The following is a 19,146-nucleotide window of genomic DNA, read 5'->3' as shown; positions in this document are numbered from 1 at the left end:
AAACGAAGGGTCAATCTGATCAGACAAGACATCGCAGCCGATTGGAAGTTGCACCACGACAACGCCCCGGCTCTCACCGCCTTTCTTGTGAACAGCTACATAACCAAGGCCGGCATCCCAACGCTTCTGCACCCGCCCTACAGCCCAGATGTGGCCCTCCCCTAGACTTTTTTGTTTCCTTGCCTGAAAAGGCCGATGAAAGCGGATCCAAGCAGTATACACCTCGGCTCTCAATGCTATTCCGGAGAATGCCTTCCGTGACGCCTTCAATGCTTGAAAATCGCGCTGGCAGCACTGCATGGACGCAGAAAGAATCTATTTTGAAAGTTTTTAAAGAATTGTAACCATTGATTCAAAAAAAAAAAATTAAATCGACTCAGTCCTATTTCCTATTGATTGTTTCGGTAGCGAGGTAATTTATATTTATACTTATTTACTGGTACAATCTACTCAGTTCTTATTACTTCTCATCGAACAAATCTACTTTCAGTCAACACTTGCAGCAATTCTCAATTTCATACATTTTTTTTTTGATAGAGAAGAAGTTGATATTCCCGAAAAACGGCAAAATGTCAGTGCCTGAGGTAAAATTGTAATTTTTGCAAAGATTTCATGATATAAACATTTTTCAAATTTTTTGAAGAATAACTTGGAAATTGTGCCACATCCAAAACGCATATTTCTTTACATACAGTTGAAGATGATAGAGAATCTGCCGACTATGGATGGGAAACTTGAAATACATCTGAGTCAAGCAAAGAATACACTTACCAAATTAGTGGATGTTTATCCAACGGATAATATTATAGACTTGTCGATATTTGATAAATATAAGCCCACATTTAGTCTAATGGTTGAACAAGATAACATTGAAGATGCGAATATATTAAGTGATAATCCATTATTACTAACCCTTTACAATCGTGTAATGGTTCGTGTGCCACCTGACGAGGTGTCCGTGCGAACGAGATCGTTGGAAGATGAAAAAGTAAAGCGAAAAGAGAGTATTAAAGCAAATAAAAGACAACGAAGACGAACACCGAAAAGTATAGAATTAAAGGCTGACATTGAAGAAGAAAAAGTGGAAGAGGAAATCGAAGAACCGGAAATCTATGAGGAGGAATTACGTCCAATTGCACAGGGGCATATCGACCTATTAAGGCTTTATACCAAAAAGCGTGAGCTTGCCACTTTCTATACCATTTTGTATCAGATATCAATTTCGGAAGAGTCCTTCTCTTCATGCACTGCGGCTTGGGAGGTGTACGCTCTGTTGCCGTTACTAAAAGATATGACTTTCCATAATATGGTGCATGTCTCATTTGAGTCCATATTCAATGTTAAACCGAATCTGTCGGAAAATGTAGATTATTTGGTTGCCGATTTCTATTTTGAATCGAAAATTCCAAATGAAAACAATCAGTACGAAAAAGTAAAGTTTTGTACTTTCAAACACTTTAACAAACAACTAGTAACGGCTACTGATGTGCTGCTAGGTTGGGAAAACTTGAGAAGTGCTGAACCTAAAAACTTCGATTGCATCGGCATCTGTTGCCATTTTTCCATAAATACCTTCAATATATTTCGTCATCTGGTGTATGAAGAAAACTCAAAAATCCATGTCAAGAACGTCGATTTCAGAAATTCCGTAATATCCAGCAATGCAACTCACCGTTTTGTGCTCACCGAAGAATTCGCTCGAACTTTAGAGGATGTTTTAGCGTTCGATGAGCAACAAATACTAATTGAAATGTACCATATTGATAACCCAGATGATATTATTGTTAAAGGACATATTGATCCATCAATCTTGCTCTATCCAGAAGGCGAGTAACAACAAAACTCTAAACATTAACTTTTAATTTTAGCCATTTAAATATTTTTTTATTGCAGTTAGCTCCAAAAGGTTCGCGGTAGAGCTGTCTTCTACCGACAACAAACCTGTTAAACATTCCATAAAGCCCTCGTCCGCAAAGTTTAGTTCAATTCGAGTGCTTGAGGAGCCTACTTTTGCCATTATTTCCATATGTTTCGCAACACCGCTGACGGAATCGTTTATACTAACCACCTTGCAAGATACAAAACTTCCGAAGTTTCTGTCAAAGTACAATGAAAATATAAGCTCGCGAATGGAAGCTCATTACGCTTTTGAAAAAGAAATAAAAAAATTAATTTTGTATATCGTGAAAAATGATATAAAGAAACTGGAAGATGCTAAGGGGGTATTATGTTGTCACAAGGAAAATTTAACGAATCAGATTTTCAAGCTTATCTCCAGCGATTTTAATATCAAAAAACCAACAGAGAATGCCATAGAGTTCCATGTAAGTCTCATCTGGATTTTAGACTCAAAAACATCTATGCATACTTGCACAATTCTATGGGTTGAAGACTACTTTCTGCGTTAAAGATATTGGCCAATTATGATAAGCGAAATGTGCTCGCTAGATTTTATGGAAATATCCCGAAATCTGACCTATATGTTTAAAGTAAGGCCAGGGGGCCTTACCTTGTGTAATTATGGAAAGATTTGGTATCGTTTATTAATTGCTATTTGTGGATATATTTAAGAATATTTTATATACTTGTAGAATACAATTAATATATTATATTTGTTTGTTTTTCAGAATCTCATGACTACTGTGTACAAAGAAACTGTCCAAACCACTTATAATATTTTGCAAAATTTAAGAAATCATGTTTCAACATTTTCATTTCCTGAAACTGAAATTGACAATAGAATCCTTAACTACTTTTCGATTGCTCAGTATTTTTCGGTGCTTGGGGAAGAATATTTCGCTAAGATCCTTTGTGACAAGGTAATACGAGTATTTGCGTGTAGATTTTCTTAATGACCCTAACTGATTTTTGTTATCATATTTCCAATAGGCTGAAAAATTGGCTGCGGGAGACACTATTTTTAATTTCTTCAAACTTGTAATGGCTGTGGAAAAACTAGATTTTGAAAACGCGAAGAAATATTATTCGCTCCCGAGTAATAAACAATTTGAACTGGGTCTCCACTTTACGTAAGTTCAAAGTAAATGCATATCTACCTATATTTTTTATAACTTGCGTCTACTTTGTCTGAACCTTCAACAAACAGTTGATAAACCATTTTCATGGAAGAATTATTCCCTGAACAGGGTATATTAATTTTGCACTGATGTTTTTAGCACCCAAAAGAAAACGTCAGAGACCCTATAAAATATACATAAAGATTAGCATGACGAGCTAAGTCCATTTTGCACTGTCCGTCTGTATATATACGAACAAGTCCCTCAACTTTTAAGACATCGATCTGAAATTTCGCACCAGTCCTCTTCTCACCAAAAAAGTGCTCATTTGTCGGAACGCCCGATATTGGACGGCTATAGCATGTAGCTGGCATACTGTCTGAAAGATCAGAATAAAGTGCTTTTATGGAAATATTTTTCATTTGAAAATATATCTTTACGAACTTTTGGCTATTGAAAATCATTTTAAATTTTTATGCATGTTTGTTTCAAATCACAGAGAACTGATTAAATTATATATAAATTATGTGGAAACTTTGGCAAATGAAACGACGTTTAATCAAGCAATGGAAAATTTGATCGTCAGTCTTCGGGAAGAGGTTATTGCCTTTCCAAACGACCTCTGTTACTGGGTTTTGCTGCATTGTATTTTCAAATATTGCAGTTATTTGCCAGGAACTAATTACACCCGCTGGAAATATGAACAAATAGAATTAGAGGTGGAACCTAAACTACCTGTAATGCCACCGTCTCGTTTTATGTTAATTAATCCATATGAAATAAAGGCGCCAATTACGGTTAAGGAAACATTATTCCTTAAAGTATTTACAATCCTGACCAGATTGGGATTATATAAATTCGCTGTATTCGTTTTCAAAGAATTGGAAATGTCATGCCAACCGTTTGAACGGTACCTTACACTCACCACACTAAAGATACTCTCGAACGAAGTCCTTACCAATTATCAGCCAAAAACGTTTCCGGTTACCAAACCACTGGAAAAGTATTTCATAACAAACATAAATGGTCATCTGGAGTACAGTCGCGGCGCTATCGATTATGCAATACAAAACTACTGGAAACTTTTAATAAATGACCATGAAATATCAAGCAGACATTATTTGTTGGCCTTGCTACGTTACGGTTTCCATATGCTGAAGATAGGGAATTATCAAGAGGCCGTGGAGGCATTTCAAAAATGCGACAGCGATGACACCAAACTTATTGCCAAATTTTATTTGGCCAAAGCTTTATTCAAAGTAAGTTAAATTATATATGTATATATGTATATACATATACGTATATGTTTTCTGTATATGCGTATATACATATATTAGGTCTAGTAAAAAGAAATCCATTCTTTTTTCAAACGATGACTTTAGTAATATGTATCTCGCGACGTATGTGGTAAGTACCTACTAAAAAACCTCTTAGGATGTCCGCAAAGTGGACGCTCAAAGCCAAGCCTAGCATAAATGGGCGTGTTGTCTAGATGGGAAAATAAAGTCAATGCCAAAAAACCTCATTGACCATATTTCCATCTACGGAACGCTGCTGATTGCAACAAAATTGATCCCTTTCTGACGAGGATGGTTACTGGTAATAAAAGTGGGTCACTTACGACATCGCCAAGTAAAAATGGTCGTGGTTGAATCGAAGCTAGGCTTGACTGTTAGGAAGAGTTTGCAACGCTTTTTGTGTGATTGGCAGATAATCGCCTATTATAAACTACTCCTCTAAAACTCTTGATTCGGACTTGTTATGCCAACAACTGGACCGTGTAAAGTACGCAATCGTCCAGAAGTGGGCAACTTTGGGCAATCCAGTAGAAGATTAATTGGGTAACTTCAGGACATTTCCGGGTCACACTCATCGATAGTGGCTTTTCAGAAGCTACGGGACTTTGGTTGGAAGATCCTTATGCATGCAACTTATAGTTTGGACTTGGCTTCAAGTTATTACTACCTGTTCCGGTATATACCGAAAGATCTTATTGGTGGAAAATACGCGTAAAGCGAAGGTTATGAAAATCGACAAGTGATATTATTAACTTACCTTTAAAATGACAACAAATTAGCGAACACAACCGTGCATATTTAACCTCAAGCGGTTAATTCTAACTAAACTAAAAAAATTAAATGCAAAAAAAATGTTTCCTTTTACTAGACATTATATATATGTATGATATATGTATATAGGTATATTTACAACCGTTTTCCAGATGAATAAGCTTGAAGATGCGGAACGCGAATTGGCCACTTGTACAAATTTTAAAGTTCATATACCGGATGTGTGGGGTTATCTAGCGTTGATTAATCTTTTGTTGAAGAGAAACTTCAAAGCCCTCGAGTTTTGGAAATATGCCAAAATTGTAAGTAGCTTAACTATACAGAATATAATGTTCCGAACTAAATAAAAGCTGATTAATTTGCTTTTAGTATCCCGATATTGAATTCAGCAGAGACCTTCAAGAGGATTTAAGAAATGTTGATATCTATGATGTTGTGCTTTATGTTGATAAACCTCCTGTAATTCCATGCATGACATTAACGTCGTAAAAGAAGATTTTCATTATATTGTATGTATTTACATTTTAATTTTGTAATTTATTGTGTTTAATAATTCCTTATATAAATAAAAAAAATCATCTTCCACATTTTTTTTTTAATATATATTTATTTGCAATCTATCAATTGACAATCAGCAAATTTTTTAAATACATTAATAATGACAGGATTGATTGTTCTCCATTGAGACTAATCAATATATTCTTAAATTATTTTATTTGCTCAAACTTCCTAAAACTACTTAAAATCTATAGGGAAGATCCAAATATGAGTTCGTTTTAAGCGTCTAACATCCATACTGTTGTCTAGTAAATTTATTGCCAGTAAGTTTTCATGATTGGACAATCTATCTAAATACTTGTACTTTCGACAAGATTTGCTGATTTCGTCTTTAACAAAAGGTATATTTAATATTTATTGCTGGAGGGGACTATGACACTAAGCATCCTTGGTGGGGATCTAGACTGGGTAACCCCAAAGGAACTGAGCTATTTAAATGTATCTTCCACATGAAAAACTATTCTATAATAGAAATATTCATTACTACAATATTGAACGGCGATTGCTGCTAGCGAAGGTTTCTTGCTATAATTAAGAATCGTAGTCAAGAATTGTCAAGACGTTGCTGCAACTGGTACTTACATCCATGACTTAATAAGCGATATACTATATTCTGACAAAGGTGCACCCGGAAATTATAATAAAACTCTCCAGGTAAGTGATATTTCAAGACCAAGTAAGGAAGTAATAACCTCAGGTGCAACCGAACTTTTATACTCTTGCAACTTGCAAGAATCAAAGCCTGGGAAATACTTAAGGTGTGAAACCAATCATATAGAGTAGAGTCAGCCGTAAGTTCGAAAATTCTGATATGTGTTATATAGGGGCTAGGCCAAGTTTTCGCTCAAATTTATCTATTTTTGGCACAAAGATATACTTTTATGAGTAAAACACGCTCTCTTTTTTTATTGGGATAACTCACATATTGGTTGATACATTTGTATATGCGATACAAAGTCAGCCAGGGGGCCTATTCTGTAACTCGATTCGAAAATGTATTCTATTCGAAATTCGGATCTACTTTATCATTATGCGAAAGTTGTACCACCCTGTGTCAGAAAAAATACGTACAATTTTCGTTTTTGCTTTCTACAACTCAAAAGCTAACGAATATTTTATTCGAAAATTGGCTTGAAAATCCGAAAATCGAGATACAGAATATAAAAAATCTGAATTCGAATAAATTGATTTTCGAATCGAGTTACAGAATAGGCCCCCAGAAGTTCGAAAATTGTTATATTAAGTATGTGGGGGCTAAGGGAAGTATTGGTCCGATTCTATCCATTTTTGACATACAGACATACCATTATAAGAAAAAGATTATCCCTTAATTTCAGTTATATGTATGTACATATATATCACACATTGACTGACATTTTCGATCAAAAGTCAACTACAGGTACCGGGGTCTAAATATTCGGTGCCTAGGGGTTTGAACCGTTTTTATTGGATTTAAACAATTTTTGGTCATAAGGTGGCAAACACTAACGTTATATTAATTGCTTCTTGATTTGTGTACTGCAAACTGAACGAACCAAGGGGAATTTAAAATTGTGCTATATGAGAAGTAGGCGTGGTTGTTGTCCGATTTCGTCCATTGTCACAATGTGACATAAGAATGTAAGAGGAATGCCACGTACTAAATTTTGTCGAAATCGGTGGGTCGGGTGCCAAGATTTGGGATTTCACGAAAAAGACCGCGCAACTCTTAATGGCCAGTTATGGCCTTTATTTGTTTTCGGTTAATGGCGATTAATGGGCGTGGCAGTGTTCCGATTACACCCATCAACGATTTTTTTTTTGTACTAAGGAACCCACATACCAAGTTCCATCAATTTATCTCAATGTTTTCTCAAGTTAAAGCTTGCACGGACGGACGTACGCACAGACAGTCAATCGGATTTCTACTTTTCTCGTCATTCTGATCATTTATATACATATATATATCGTCACCTGAAATGCAAAATAACGTATCATCAAAAAAATTCGAATTGAGTATCTTATTGATTACGAATCACTACTTCAAATTGCATACATAATATTACATATGTCCAACATTTCCAGATTCTGCGCTAATATATGAACCAGTTTTAACCAATATTAAATTTGTTTTCCCCTCTTTTTCCATTTTATTTTGTGTTACATTCATGCCACTGTAAATTTTCGAAAATGTTGTTACGTTATTTTGCATTTTAGGTGACGATATATATAACACCATAGATAAATCGCTTAGTTTTAGGTGATACGTACAACCGTTAGGTGAACAAAACTATAATACTCTGTAACAACTGGTTGCAAGAGTATAAAAAGGTATTTTGCTAAGTTGGTAGGAAGACCTTCGACCTCTTCAACTGATGAAAAAATTAAAAAAGTGAAGTATATGGGCTTGAAAATCGTCAGACAAGTGTTAGTGAGATGGTAAGAGAGCCCGACATCTCTCACGAGTTCATTCCAATGAGTTTGATGGATACAGACGGTCAATAAGCAGTTCTGTATGGCCGTATTGAGGCGCTTGTGTGAGAACATCCGTCGAAAACGGCCGGATTTGTGGAAGGTCAATTCATGGACTTTACACGATGATAATGCAAAAATCCAAAAACGCTTCGTTTGGCTCTGTGTGATTTTTTCTTGTTCCTATTTCTATTTTCTATTCTATATCTACCTCGGTTGGTCCATTTCACAGTATTGATGGTGAGGAACTAAACAAACAGTTCGAGGCGGTCACAAAAGCCAATACGAAATGGGAAGCTTACAGCTTCGGCGTGAGATTAAGCGCTTTATTTTTAGATATACGGAAACACCCTTTACAAAACAAAGCAAACATGAAGTACGCTATGATTGAAATATTAAAAGGAAAAAATATATACAGAATAGCAAATACCGAACATTAATTCGGTAAAATATATTTTTTTTTATTAAGTAAACCATTATAGTAAGGGAAAACAGGCAAAATGGCATCAAGTTCACAATATAGAATTAAAATGGTTAGTATCCTTAGCGACAAGGAGCTGTTGCGATATCAGGAAGTCTTAAAGAAACGCACACCGAAAAAAGGTAAATCAAAAACACCATATCAGTCAGTGGAATCGAGCCCAATATTGGAACAAGAAATTGTGCCGGAGTCGAGTATTGAAAAGACGGGATCTCCTAAAGTGTTTATGTATTTACAACTTCAAGACATCATAAATGTTCCGTATGCTGATAATAAAAGATTCTTCATTAGTTTGCGCCACAATAATACAAATTATGCCGACGAAAAGGAGTTGGATGAAAACTCTAGATTAAGCGCCTTCGCCATACCGATCGAACAATACAATATGGATGTAGCTAATGCGTTTAGTGACGAGCCGGTCGCTATTATTTTAACGGTAGTTTCAGAAGAGGAAAATGACGCTACCGAAAAAACAATTGCCCAGGGCCAAATTGATTTGATACATTTTTTCACAAATAAGCGCACAGTAGTTAGTACCGAAATTTTATTGTACCCAACATCATTTGAGCATATTGATTTGGAAATGGGAACTTGTAAAACCGTCTGGCATGTGTATTCTCTACTGCCATTAATGAGATATGAAGATTTTAATAATATGGTCTTCGTAACAATCGAATCCATATATAATGCGAGCGCTGACATCATGGATATGGCCCAGAGCTTGGGTGTAAGCCTATCATTTCGTTCCAAATTTCCGAATGAAATGAACGAATTCGAAACGACAAAAATATGTACCTTTAATTATTTGGACAGAGGTCTAATCATTGACCAAGATACCACATATCGCTGGGCCAGTATTTCTATGGATGCATCACACAACTTGGGTCAATCAACGGATTGTAGTATATCTCTTTATAAATTATTCAGTGACTTATTGTGTACAGAGGGTGTAGATTTCAATTTTGACAGTATATCTATGTCTAAAGAAGAAGCATTAATTTGTAATTTGCTACGTCGCTACATCTTGGATGAAGTTTTAAATAATATACTGGAAGCAGTGATTGCTTACGACGAACAGGAACTTATAATTGAGGTGTATGACCGCGCTAAACCAGACTCTATTCTCTTAAGGGGCAGTATAGACCTATCAATATTTCTATATCCAGATGGTGAGTAGAGTATTTAATTTACAACTAGGAAATATGTAGAAAACTTCGGAACACTTATAATAATTTTAAACTTTCAATTCCCTGCTACCTTGGTTGGTACCTTTATTACTTTTAAAATTTATTCCTGAGGAATATAGATAAAGAAATACTAACACTGCTCTCACCTGAAATTTAGAGCCTAAATTACCCATCTGACTTTGAGAGTTGACTGAATCAAATAGGTTTGATATTAGCAATTGAAACGGTCAGATTGAAGTCATGCCAAAAATTAGGTGAACCGAGACATAAATCACCGTGTTAGATCACTAATAAAACATGAAACGCAAAGAACGTAACGGGAAAATTTAAATTTAAATATTCCTTGTCACAGTCAAATCTAGCCTAAATGCTTGCTATGTATCCGACCGTGTTCACACCCTGATTCTTTTATCGCATTAGTCGACCCCTTTTTCTGTATTCCTTTCATATCTCACTCTCATATTCTTCTACGCTTTGTTTACGGCTTCTTCCTTTTCCTTTTTTAAAATATTTGTATTACTTGTATAACGGGTGATCCAAGTAGATGTCCTTTTTTCAATAACTTTTTTTTGAAAGATCACGCATAAGTCCTGTCAAGCTGTTGTGTTATTTTTGTTGAGTATTGCTTGGCATTTCATCGTAGAAAGGCTTACGCCTGAAAAACATTTACAAATTAATCAACTTACGAAAATTCATGTTCTGTAAAGAACGTGTTTCGCGCGCTTCGCTCAACTTATGGTCAGTATAATTGGCCTATTCACAACAGCATCACCCATCTTGAGTCCCAACATTGATTTTTGGATAATATTCGACCGTAAAGACCACGTCCAGCACGCAGTGAAGAAAATAAAGCAGCCGTAGCTGAGAATATACAGAAAGATCGCGGAGAGTCGAGTCGGCGCCGTTCGCAGTAACTCGGTCTGACGTATGGAAGCACTTGAGGTATTTTACGTCGAAATCTTAAATTAAAAGCGTAGAAAATACAGCATATGCAAGAACTGAGACCGTTCGACCTCCCAAGCGACATCGCTTCGCTCCGACGTTTTCGAGCCAAATTTTGTTCCGCAATGAGGCTCATATCTGTGGATATGTAAACAAGCAAAATTGCCGCAATTGGGACAAAGAGCAATGTGAATTCTTCAAAAATGATGCCGGTGTGAACATGACCTTTAATGGCGACCGTTATCGCGCCATGATAACCGACTATTTGATGACTGAAATTGAAGCTCGTGATATCGGCGAAATTTGGTTTCAACAAGATAGCGTCACTTCCCACACATCGCATCAGTCAATGGGTTTATTGACAGAACACTTCAGTAAGCAGATAATTTCACATTTTAGGCCGGTCGGTTGGTCACCAAGATCGTGTAGTATCACAACGGTAGGCCTTTTTTGTCGAGATATGTAAAGTCTAAACTCTATGCGGACAATGCCGGTTCGAAAATTGGACTCAACGGATAAACCATCTGAAACGTAACCGCGGCCAGCATTTGAAAGAGTTAATCTCCAAAGAATAAATGCCAATGAATGTTCTTTCGATTGGTAATAAACATTCCCAATTAAATTTGCAGTTTTTGTGTTTTTTCTTTAAAAAAGTAGGGAACCTCGAAATGGACCACCTTTTATTAAGCGTATTAGCATATTTTACATACAAAAAGTAGATAATAAAATTAAAATTTCCAAACTTATTGTAAATATAAAGTTGAATTCGAGTGCAATTGTAAGAATGGGAAGAATTTCAAAATGGAAGAAAAGGAGGAAAAAGGAATTCGTCTTTCCTCGTCGTTCTATCACCTACAACAAACCGGTTTGACCGACAAAAAGTGTCCTTACCTGAAAGTAGTCAAAGAGTGCCACCCAAGCACGAGTGCCAAGTCTTTTCGTCTTTTCTTCCAACAAAAAACAGTTTGGGCGCCGAAAGAGTCCATGTGTGAAACGCCACAAAAAAATGGTCGATTTCGAAGGACATTTCATTTAAAATGGGAAAAAAATGATACTTCTCATCATAAACACATATTACTAGTGCGTAGATTCCGAGAACACCACTTAATGGAATTTGATATGAATAATATTTTCACTATAGGGTAAATAAAAGTAAAAAACCTACTTCGGCTTTTGGTGTAGGTGGTTTTAGAAAGAATACCTAAACATTTCCTTTGAACGAAAGTACAATGTAATTTGAATTTGTCACACACACTTTTTCAGTTCCGACGAAGCATCATATTTTAGAGTAAAATATTAATATTTCTTCGTTTTAATATACCAAAATACATTAATGTGTATGTATTCCTAATAGTGAACTCCTGTCGTTTTGCCGTACATTTGAAACCTGTCGAAGTGACGACCTTTTCCAACGACGAAACCCCTATAAATCCCTACCATGAGGAGGGCAAAATCACATTTGGGATCGTAAATATCTGCATATTGCAGCCCATAACGGAATGCCAAATGACACGCGATATTTTTAGAAAGCACTTAACACCTGAGGAAATGAAAACTTGCGCACCTAAAACTTCTGCGGCAGAAATAATTCCAGAAAAAGGCAAAGTGGACATTTGCGAAGAGAACTACAAACATTTTGATGCGCAAATATACACCCTTATTGATTACATAATAAGAAAGGAGATACAACAAATCGAAGATTCAAAGGGATTCCTATGTTGTCAAAAGAATGAGTTAACTCAAAAAATTATGAAATTGATTGCTTGCGATTTCAATATTCGTGTGCCAACCAAGAATAGTACAGAATTCGCGGTAGGCTATCTTAAACGTTTATTTACGCCAAGAAGATATTATCTTTATTTTTAGAATCTGATGACGTTCGTCTACAAAAATTTGGAAAAAAGATGTTTTGAAATTTTGCAAAAAACTCAAAAACCCAAAACCCCTCTCGAGGCCGGTCTCCATATCCAAAACATAGCGTTATACATGAGCATAATAAAAGTGTTGAATGAAGTTGGTGCGGAAAATTTGGCGAATATATACAAAACAAAGGTCAGACAAAAAGCCATATCTAAGTTTTTTCACTATTTGCTCCACTACTATATACAGTTATTAAGTACATTATCGAAAGATCAGTAGTTTTTGACTAGTAGTATGAAGTATTATTTGACTCTTTAAAAAATTATTGTTTTCTCGATATGCACACACATCAGGTATGATTTCTATAATCGATTAATCGATTAAGGGGTACATTTAGTGTGGCAGCCTAAAGAAGGCGACTTTCGGAAACTTAAAAAAAAAAAAAAAAGAAAAAACGGTCCCTTCGGTTGTATAGAAGCTATAATACCTTTCACAAATACAAAATATTCCTTGCAAGAACTTGATTTAAAAATGGTCAGCTTGTATGACAGCTATATACTGCAGAGATCCGACCTAAATTATTTCTTCGGATATTGCATAGTTGCCCTGAAATATATTACATGCCAAATTTCGTGACTATAATTCGCCAAATATCTGGGTGATCCAATTAGATGTATTTTTTTAATAGGCACTTTTTTGGCAGATCACGCATGAATCGTTCCAAGCTGTCATGTTATTTTTGTTCAGTATTGTTTGGCGTTCATCATGGAAAAACTTACGCCTGAACAATGTTTACAAATACCCCATCTTGAGACCCAGCATTCATTATTGGATAATAATCGACCGAATAGTCCACGGTCAGCACACAGTGAAGAAAATATAGCAGTCGTTGCTGAGAGCGAAAACCATGGAGAGTCGATTCGCAGTAACTCGTACTGACGTATGTAACGACTTGGCGCATTTTAACTCCAGATCTTAAATTGGAAGCGTACAAAATACTACTTGTACAAAAACTGAAGCCGCTCTTGAAAAGTCCCAAGAAAATCCGACGTTTTAGAAACAAATTTTGTTCAGCGATAATACCCACATCTGGCTCAATGGATATATAAATAAGCAAAATTACCTCATTTCGGACGAAGAGCTACCTGAAGAGATTCAAGAGCTGCCATTCAATCATCCAAAAAAAAAAGCAATGCCAATGAGAACGTAACCGTCAATGGCGACCGTTATGGTCTCATGATGTCAGTTATGATATTTGATGCCTGAAATTAAAGCTCGTGATCTCGGCGACATTTGGTTTCAATAAGACGACGCCACTTCTCACACATCGCATCTATCAATGGATTTATTGAGAAAACACTTCGGTGAGCAGATAATGTTATATCACACCGTTAGACTTTTCCCTGTAGGGATTTGTAAAGTCTAAAGTATCTGCGGACAATCGCTTCGATTCAGGTCTTGGAGCAAAACAACACTCGTGTCATTCGCCAGTTACCAGTCGAAATACTTGAACGCGTCATCGAAAATTGGACTTAACGGATGGATCATCTGAGACGTAGCCGCGGCCAACAATTAAAAGAGATAATCTCCAAAAAATAAATGCCTAAGAATGTTCTTCCGAATGATAATGAACATTCCCTATTAAATTTGAAGTTTCTGTATTTTTTCCTTAAAAAAGTAGGAAAACTTCGAAATGCAAATCTTTTGTTTTCAAGTAATTTCCGCAGCAAATTCAAGACAAACTGATGTAGTTGAGTGTGCTCCTTAAATTGTATTTGATATAATAGAAAATCAATCGCTTTTGGTATTTTTAATTTTGTAAGCTTGTCATGGTGTCTATCATTGCTTATTTGGATGTATGTATTCAATTGCAGCTGGAAAAACTGGAAACCGCTGAGTTTCATGTAGAAGGCTACAAATTCTTGTACAACATGGAGAAGCAGAATTTTGAGGAAGCTAGGGAACATCTTCGAAAACCGCTGGAGCAAAGATTCACCTTTGGAGATTATCATGAGTGAGTAGATATACTTTTGCAGCTGATTGATTCCAAAAGCTCAACAACTGTGTGTTCACAAATATTTAGAAGAAGTCTTACACTATGTAGTTACCAAAAATTCTACAACAATTTGTTCATTGGAGTTTCTTGAACCTAGCTTATCCATTATACAATGAAATTTCCTTGCTCTTAAAATTCATGAAACTTCAACTGATAAAACAATGAATTAATTGTTGAAGATTGAGGCTTTTATATTACATATTAGCCCTATGCTCTCCACTACTACAAAAACAACGGTTTCATTGGGATTATTGGTTCATAACATGTGTATTCCAAAATAGCAAAAATATCTTTTGAGGTGTTTTCTACGGTCGTTAACGTTGCGTCCCATACATTCGATTGATGACCGCACAAGTATTCATCTAATACAAACATATTAAATATTTACTATACATACATAGTTATTGTTTTAGTTATTCGCAGCTTTTAACGTTTGTCTTTACTTCCTGTTGATTTGCAGTGGTCTTTTTGATATTTACATTTCCTACGTAGAAACCTTGTTGACTGAAACTACCTATAACGAAGCTCTTCAATATTTACTTCGTGCGTTGGAGACCTACTCAAGCCGATTTCCCAAGGAATCTTCAACGTGGATTCTCTTATACTGTATATACAGCGAATGTGGCTATGTGCCAGGCATGAGTTATACTCGCTGGAAATTTGAGAATTTGAAAAAAGAGTTTACCAGAAATACTCAGCTGCCGTTAAGCCTTTGGGATCTTTATTGCAACCAAAGTCTTGAGTTTACATCTAAAAGGACAACGGAATTTTACAAAACCGTCCAAGAATTCTTGGATCTGGGATTGTATAAGTTTGTACAAATAATTTTTGGGCAAATTTTAATTGAATGTACCGAAGCGGAGAAGTATTTCGTTACGATCACTTTACAAATTCTACTTCGAGAAATAACGGACACATATTCGATGCGAACATTTCAAGGACTCCAAACGGTAAGAGGAAAGAGAGAACTTTAGATACGTACAGAATATATTAGATTTGTTCGTCTAACGGTAGATCGAGATAGATGTATGGTTATGTAAATATGTATATGAAGAAAAATCGGGTTGATAGAAGGGATTGATACTATGAGTAAAAATAATGAGTAATGTCTAATCAAATTTGACACGGATTGGTTCATTTGAACTGCGTGCGCAAACAAAATCGATAAGCATTTTTTTCCTAGAGTGGTACCACCTTTTTCATGTTCATGTGTAATTCCATATCTCAGTTAGTGCATGTGAGTCGACTTTATCCCGGACATAAGCATTTCAGTAGATCAAAATATTCGTTGGAGGTCGTGAAGTGATCGGAAACTTGCCTCATGCCAGTCGTCCATCAACTTTTGTTAAAGACGATAACAAAAGTTAAAGAAACTGTACTTGAAAACGTCTATTGGACAAAAGAGTAATAGCAGAAGATCTCAATATCTTTTGTGGTTGGGCTCAACACATTTTGATTAATGTTTTGAGAATTAAACTATTACAGAAAACGATGTTGATGACGAGTAGAGGTCGCAAAAGAAATGCTTTACAACGTATCTGAGTACCCAGCATTCATCAATGGCATCATTAGATAGATAGATAAAAAATAATTGAAGTTTTGCACTGCTATCTATGGTCTATTGTGCCCTCTCGTATATCACGTATGGTCTCAAAGATCCAGCACTCTGAATAATTCCAGGAGCTTGCTGGTTGCGACTTAGATAATGTAATCCCTGTCGACGTAGATGGGACCTAAGGCCTTGACTCTGCTTCTACAAATTGCTGGGCAATCTAGAATCTAAATAATCCAGGAGCTTGCTGGTCGCGACTTATGTAATGTGATCCCTGTCCACGTAGATGGAACCTAGGCCCTTGAGTCTGCTTCTACAAATTGCTGGGCAATCTAGAATAAGTTGTTCTGGAGATTCCTGTTCCATGTCGCAAAACTGATAGTGTGCTCAAAGGGCTATGATCATGTTGGACAAGTGTTTCCTGAGCCTGCAGTGCCCCATATAGAGCGCGACGGAACGGTTGTAACCTCCCAATAGCAGATTGGCTGCCTGCTGGCAGTGCCGTTCTCTCTCCCTCTCTCACCTCTGTGCGGAGCAACTCCTTTATGATGTGGGGCACCACCGCAATGCATAGTTCTGAAGTCATCATCCTAGAAGCTGTCGTAGAGCGGGCTAGTTCTTCGGCCAGCTCATTGTCGGCTACCGTTTTATGTCCCGGCACCCTGATCAGGTGTATCCGGTTGCAAACTGACAGGCGGTTCAGCTTTCCTATACCCTCCTGCATTAAGCGCGATTTGACCTCATATGCTGAGATCGCTTTTAGTGCCGCTTAACTATCGCTGAGTATAACGATACGCTAGTTGCGATAGTTACGATGGAGATTTGTTTCTGCACACTGTCTTATATATAGTAAAGACTCTGCTTGAAAGATGCTCGGAAAACGTCCCACTGGTATGGATAGTTTGGTATGCGGTCCCGATACGCCCACACCAATGCCTTCGGGCGACTTCGAGCAGTGTAATGCGACCCCTTAGTAGTAGGTCGACCGGGGAATCCGCCTTACAGCCGAGAGTAGCTTTAAATTTCTTTGTAAAGTTTACCCTCTTCGCAACGTCGTCCCTTGAAAAAAAGGGTCCATGGTGTGTCTTCGCCTAAGGCCTTCATTTGTTAAGACGACATTATCTTCCTTTTGTCAAAACCTTCTGCTGCCATGAGCAGCATGGTATGTTTCGCTGCATGTTTGATCACTAGATTCAACGAGCTGCGGTTGGGCAAGTGCGCATTGCCCCTGAATCGCAGACGCAGGTAAGTCTTTTCAGCCGAAATCGAAAGAACTAAAATTCGCTGAAGGCAATGACGGCCATTCCAGCCGATACTTATAATAAATTAAAAATTGGATTAGAAGCGTTTGTATGCTTGTATTGGCGCAGGTACCTATTCGAAGGTTTCTGAAGGAAGAATAAAGATTTGTATTAAAATACGTTAAATTTAGTATTTTAGTTGTATCACACCGAATAGAAGAACCCTGTCGAAGCCCCTCGTTACGGGGATATACATTCCTTTGATACCTATATTGACATTGCCAAATGAAAAGAATATAAAAATCGAACACAGCAACAAAGTTAAATTGACAAATCTAAAGAAGTTCTAACAACTGTTGCACACTTAATCTGTTATTTTTGGTTTTCAGACAATTTTCCAATCACATATTAATGGACATTTGCATTATTATCTTGGCGATAAATCTGCTGCAAAGAACTGTTATGCTGTAATTTTGCATAACACTGAAAACCTGGATGATGTCGGAGTTTTCCAAATGAGCATTTTGCGTTATGCCAACAATTTACTTGAACGGGGCAAATATGAGAAAGCAATCAGTGCATATGGGCAATGCACGAGAATCAGCAGTTGCCGCGTGAAGGCGCTTTACGACCTTGGAAGGGCCTATTATCGCGTAAGTAGCTTAATGGATTTGGGATTGTTTTCAGAAAACACTAATTCACCAACTAACAATTCAAAATATAGTTGGGAAAATATCAAGCGGCGGAAGAAAAGTTTTCGTCTTGTACAAATTTTGGCATACATTTACCAGATGTTTGGGGCTACTTGGCTTTGACTAATCTCAAAATGAATAACACATTTAAGGCTCTTGAATCCTGGAAATACGCCAAAATCGTGAGTAGCAATTTTACAACAATTTTTTTCCAATTTTTATACTTTCGCATAACGGTTGTTTGTATCACCTCGAATAATGGAGATATACATATGTATATAGGGTTATGAATATATAAACGATTAGAGTGACGAGTGTGATTCTGGGTGACTGTCTGTCCGTCCGTCCGCCTGTCTGTGCAATCGATAACTTGAGTAAAAAATGCGATATATTGACGAAACTTTGTACACATGTGTCTTGGGATCATGAGAACGTTGGTGTTGCCAAAAGGCGGCATCGGAACTTTGCCACGCCAAAAAACGCAATTAATCGAAAACATATGAAATGACATAACTAAGTTCCACATTAAGATACAAATCTTTGTCTGCCCATATACTACAATTTTAAATTCCTTAGAGTTCTTTCTGCTACATTATAAATATAAAGCGTTTTCGAAAAAAAACTTTGCACAAACTGTGCTTGTAAGGCGTTACATACATCGCACGTCTAAAACTGTCGAAATCGGTCCATAACTTTTCAATTCCACATATACCAAACCAAATGAATTATCCAATAACAAAAATTCCGTCGAAACATTTTCTCGAGTAAAAATAACATTTGGCAAATATCTGAAAATATGCCTACGTCTCTAATGTTCGCCAATTGCGAGAGTATAATATGTTCGGCTACACCCGAACTTCGCTACCTTACTTCTTTTGTTTGGTATTTTTAGAACCCGAATAATGTGATAAGTGAAGAAATTTATAGTGAATTGAAAAAAATTGATTTGAATGAAGTAACATTAATTGTTGATGCTCCTGATGCAGCAGTCAATAACAATTGCTATAAAAATCCTTGAAAAATATAAATACATGCTTTAA

The 19,146-nt window shown here is 36.5% G+C and overlaps 1 protein-coding gene across 1 annotated transcript; it reads left to right on the top strand.

Annotated features, from left to right (window-relative positions):
- The first annotated feature begins 556 nt into the window (after nucleotides 1-556).
- LOC120767744 lies at nucleotides 557-19,146 on the top strand. Its single transcript, XM_040093955.1, has 17 exons — nucleotides 557-584; nucleotides 644-1,826; nucleotides 1,894-2,324; nucleotides 2,628-2,819; nucleotides 2,890-3,029; nucleotides 3,517-4,276; nucleotides 5,239-5,388; nucleotides 5,456-5,571; nucleotides 8,328-8,335; nucleotides 8,582-9,745; nucleotides 12,060-12,517; nucleotides 12,572-12,757; nucleotides 14,440-14,579; nucleotides 15,082-15,571; nucleotides 17,804-18,067; nucleotides 18,139-18,288; nucleotides 18,999-19,146. Exons 1-17 carry the CDS (start codon nucleotides 570-572, stop codon nucleotides 19,122-19,124), a joined length of 5,973 nt encoding a protein of 1,990 aa, XP_039949889.1. The 5' UTR covers nucleotides 557-569; the 3' UTR covers nucleotides 19,125-19,146.

Source organism: Bactrocera tryoni, chromosome 2 (assembly GCF_016617805.1).
Source record: "Bactrocera tryoni isolate S06 chromosome 2, CSIRO_BtryS06_freeze2, whole genome shotgun sequence".
In the NCBI taxonomy this organism is placed as follows: domain Eukaryota; kingdom Metazoa; phylum Arthropoda; class Insecta; order Diptera; family Tephritidae; genus Bactrocera; species Bactrocera tryoni.
The sequence above is the reverse complement of the archived record's forward strand: the minus strand, read 5'-3'. Positions and strand labels throughout refer to the sequence as shown.

Coding starts and splice junctions, on each gene's coding strand:
- LOC120767744 (XM_040093955.1), top strand. Junction 4,277..5,238: donor TGGCCAAAGCTTTATTCAAA/GTAAGTTAAATT, acceptor ACCGTTTTCCAG/ATGAATAAGCTTGAAGATGC. Junction 18,289..18,998: donor CCTGGAAATACGCCAAAATC/GTGAGTAGCAAT, acceptor TGGTATTTTTAG/AACCCGAATAATGTGATAAG.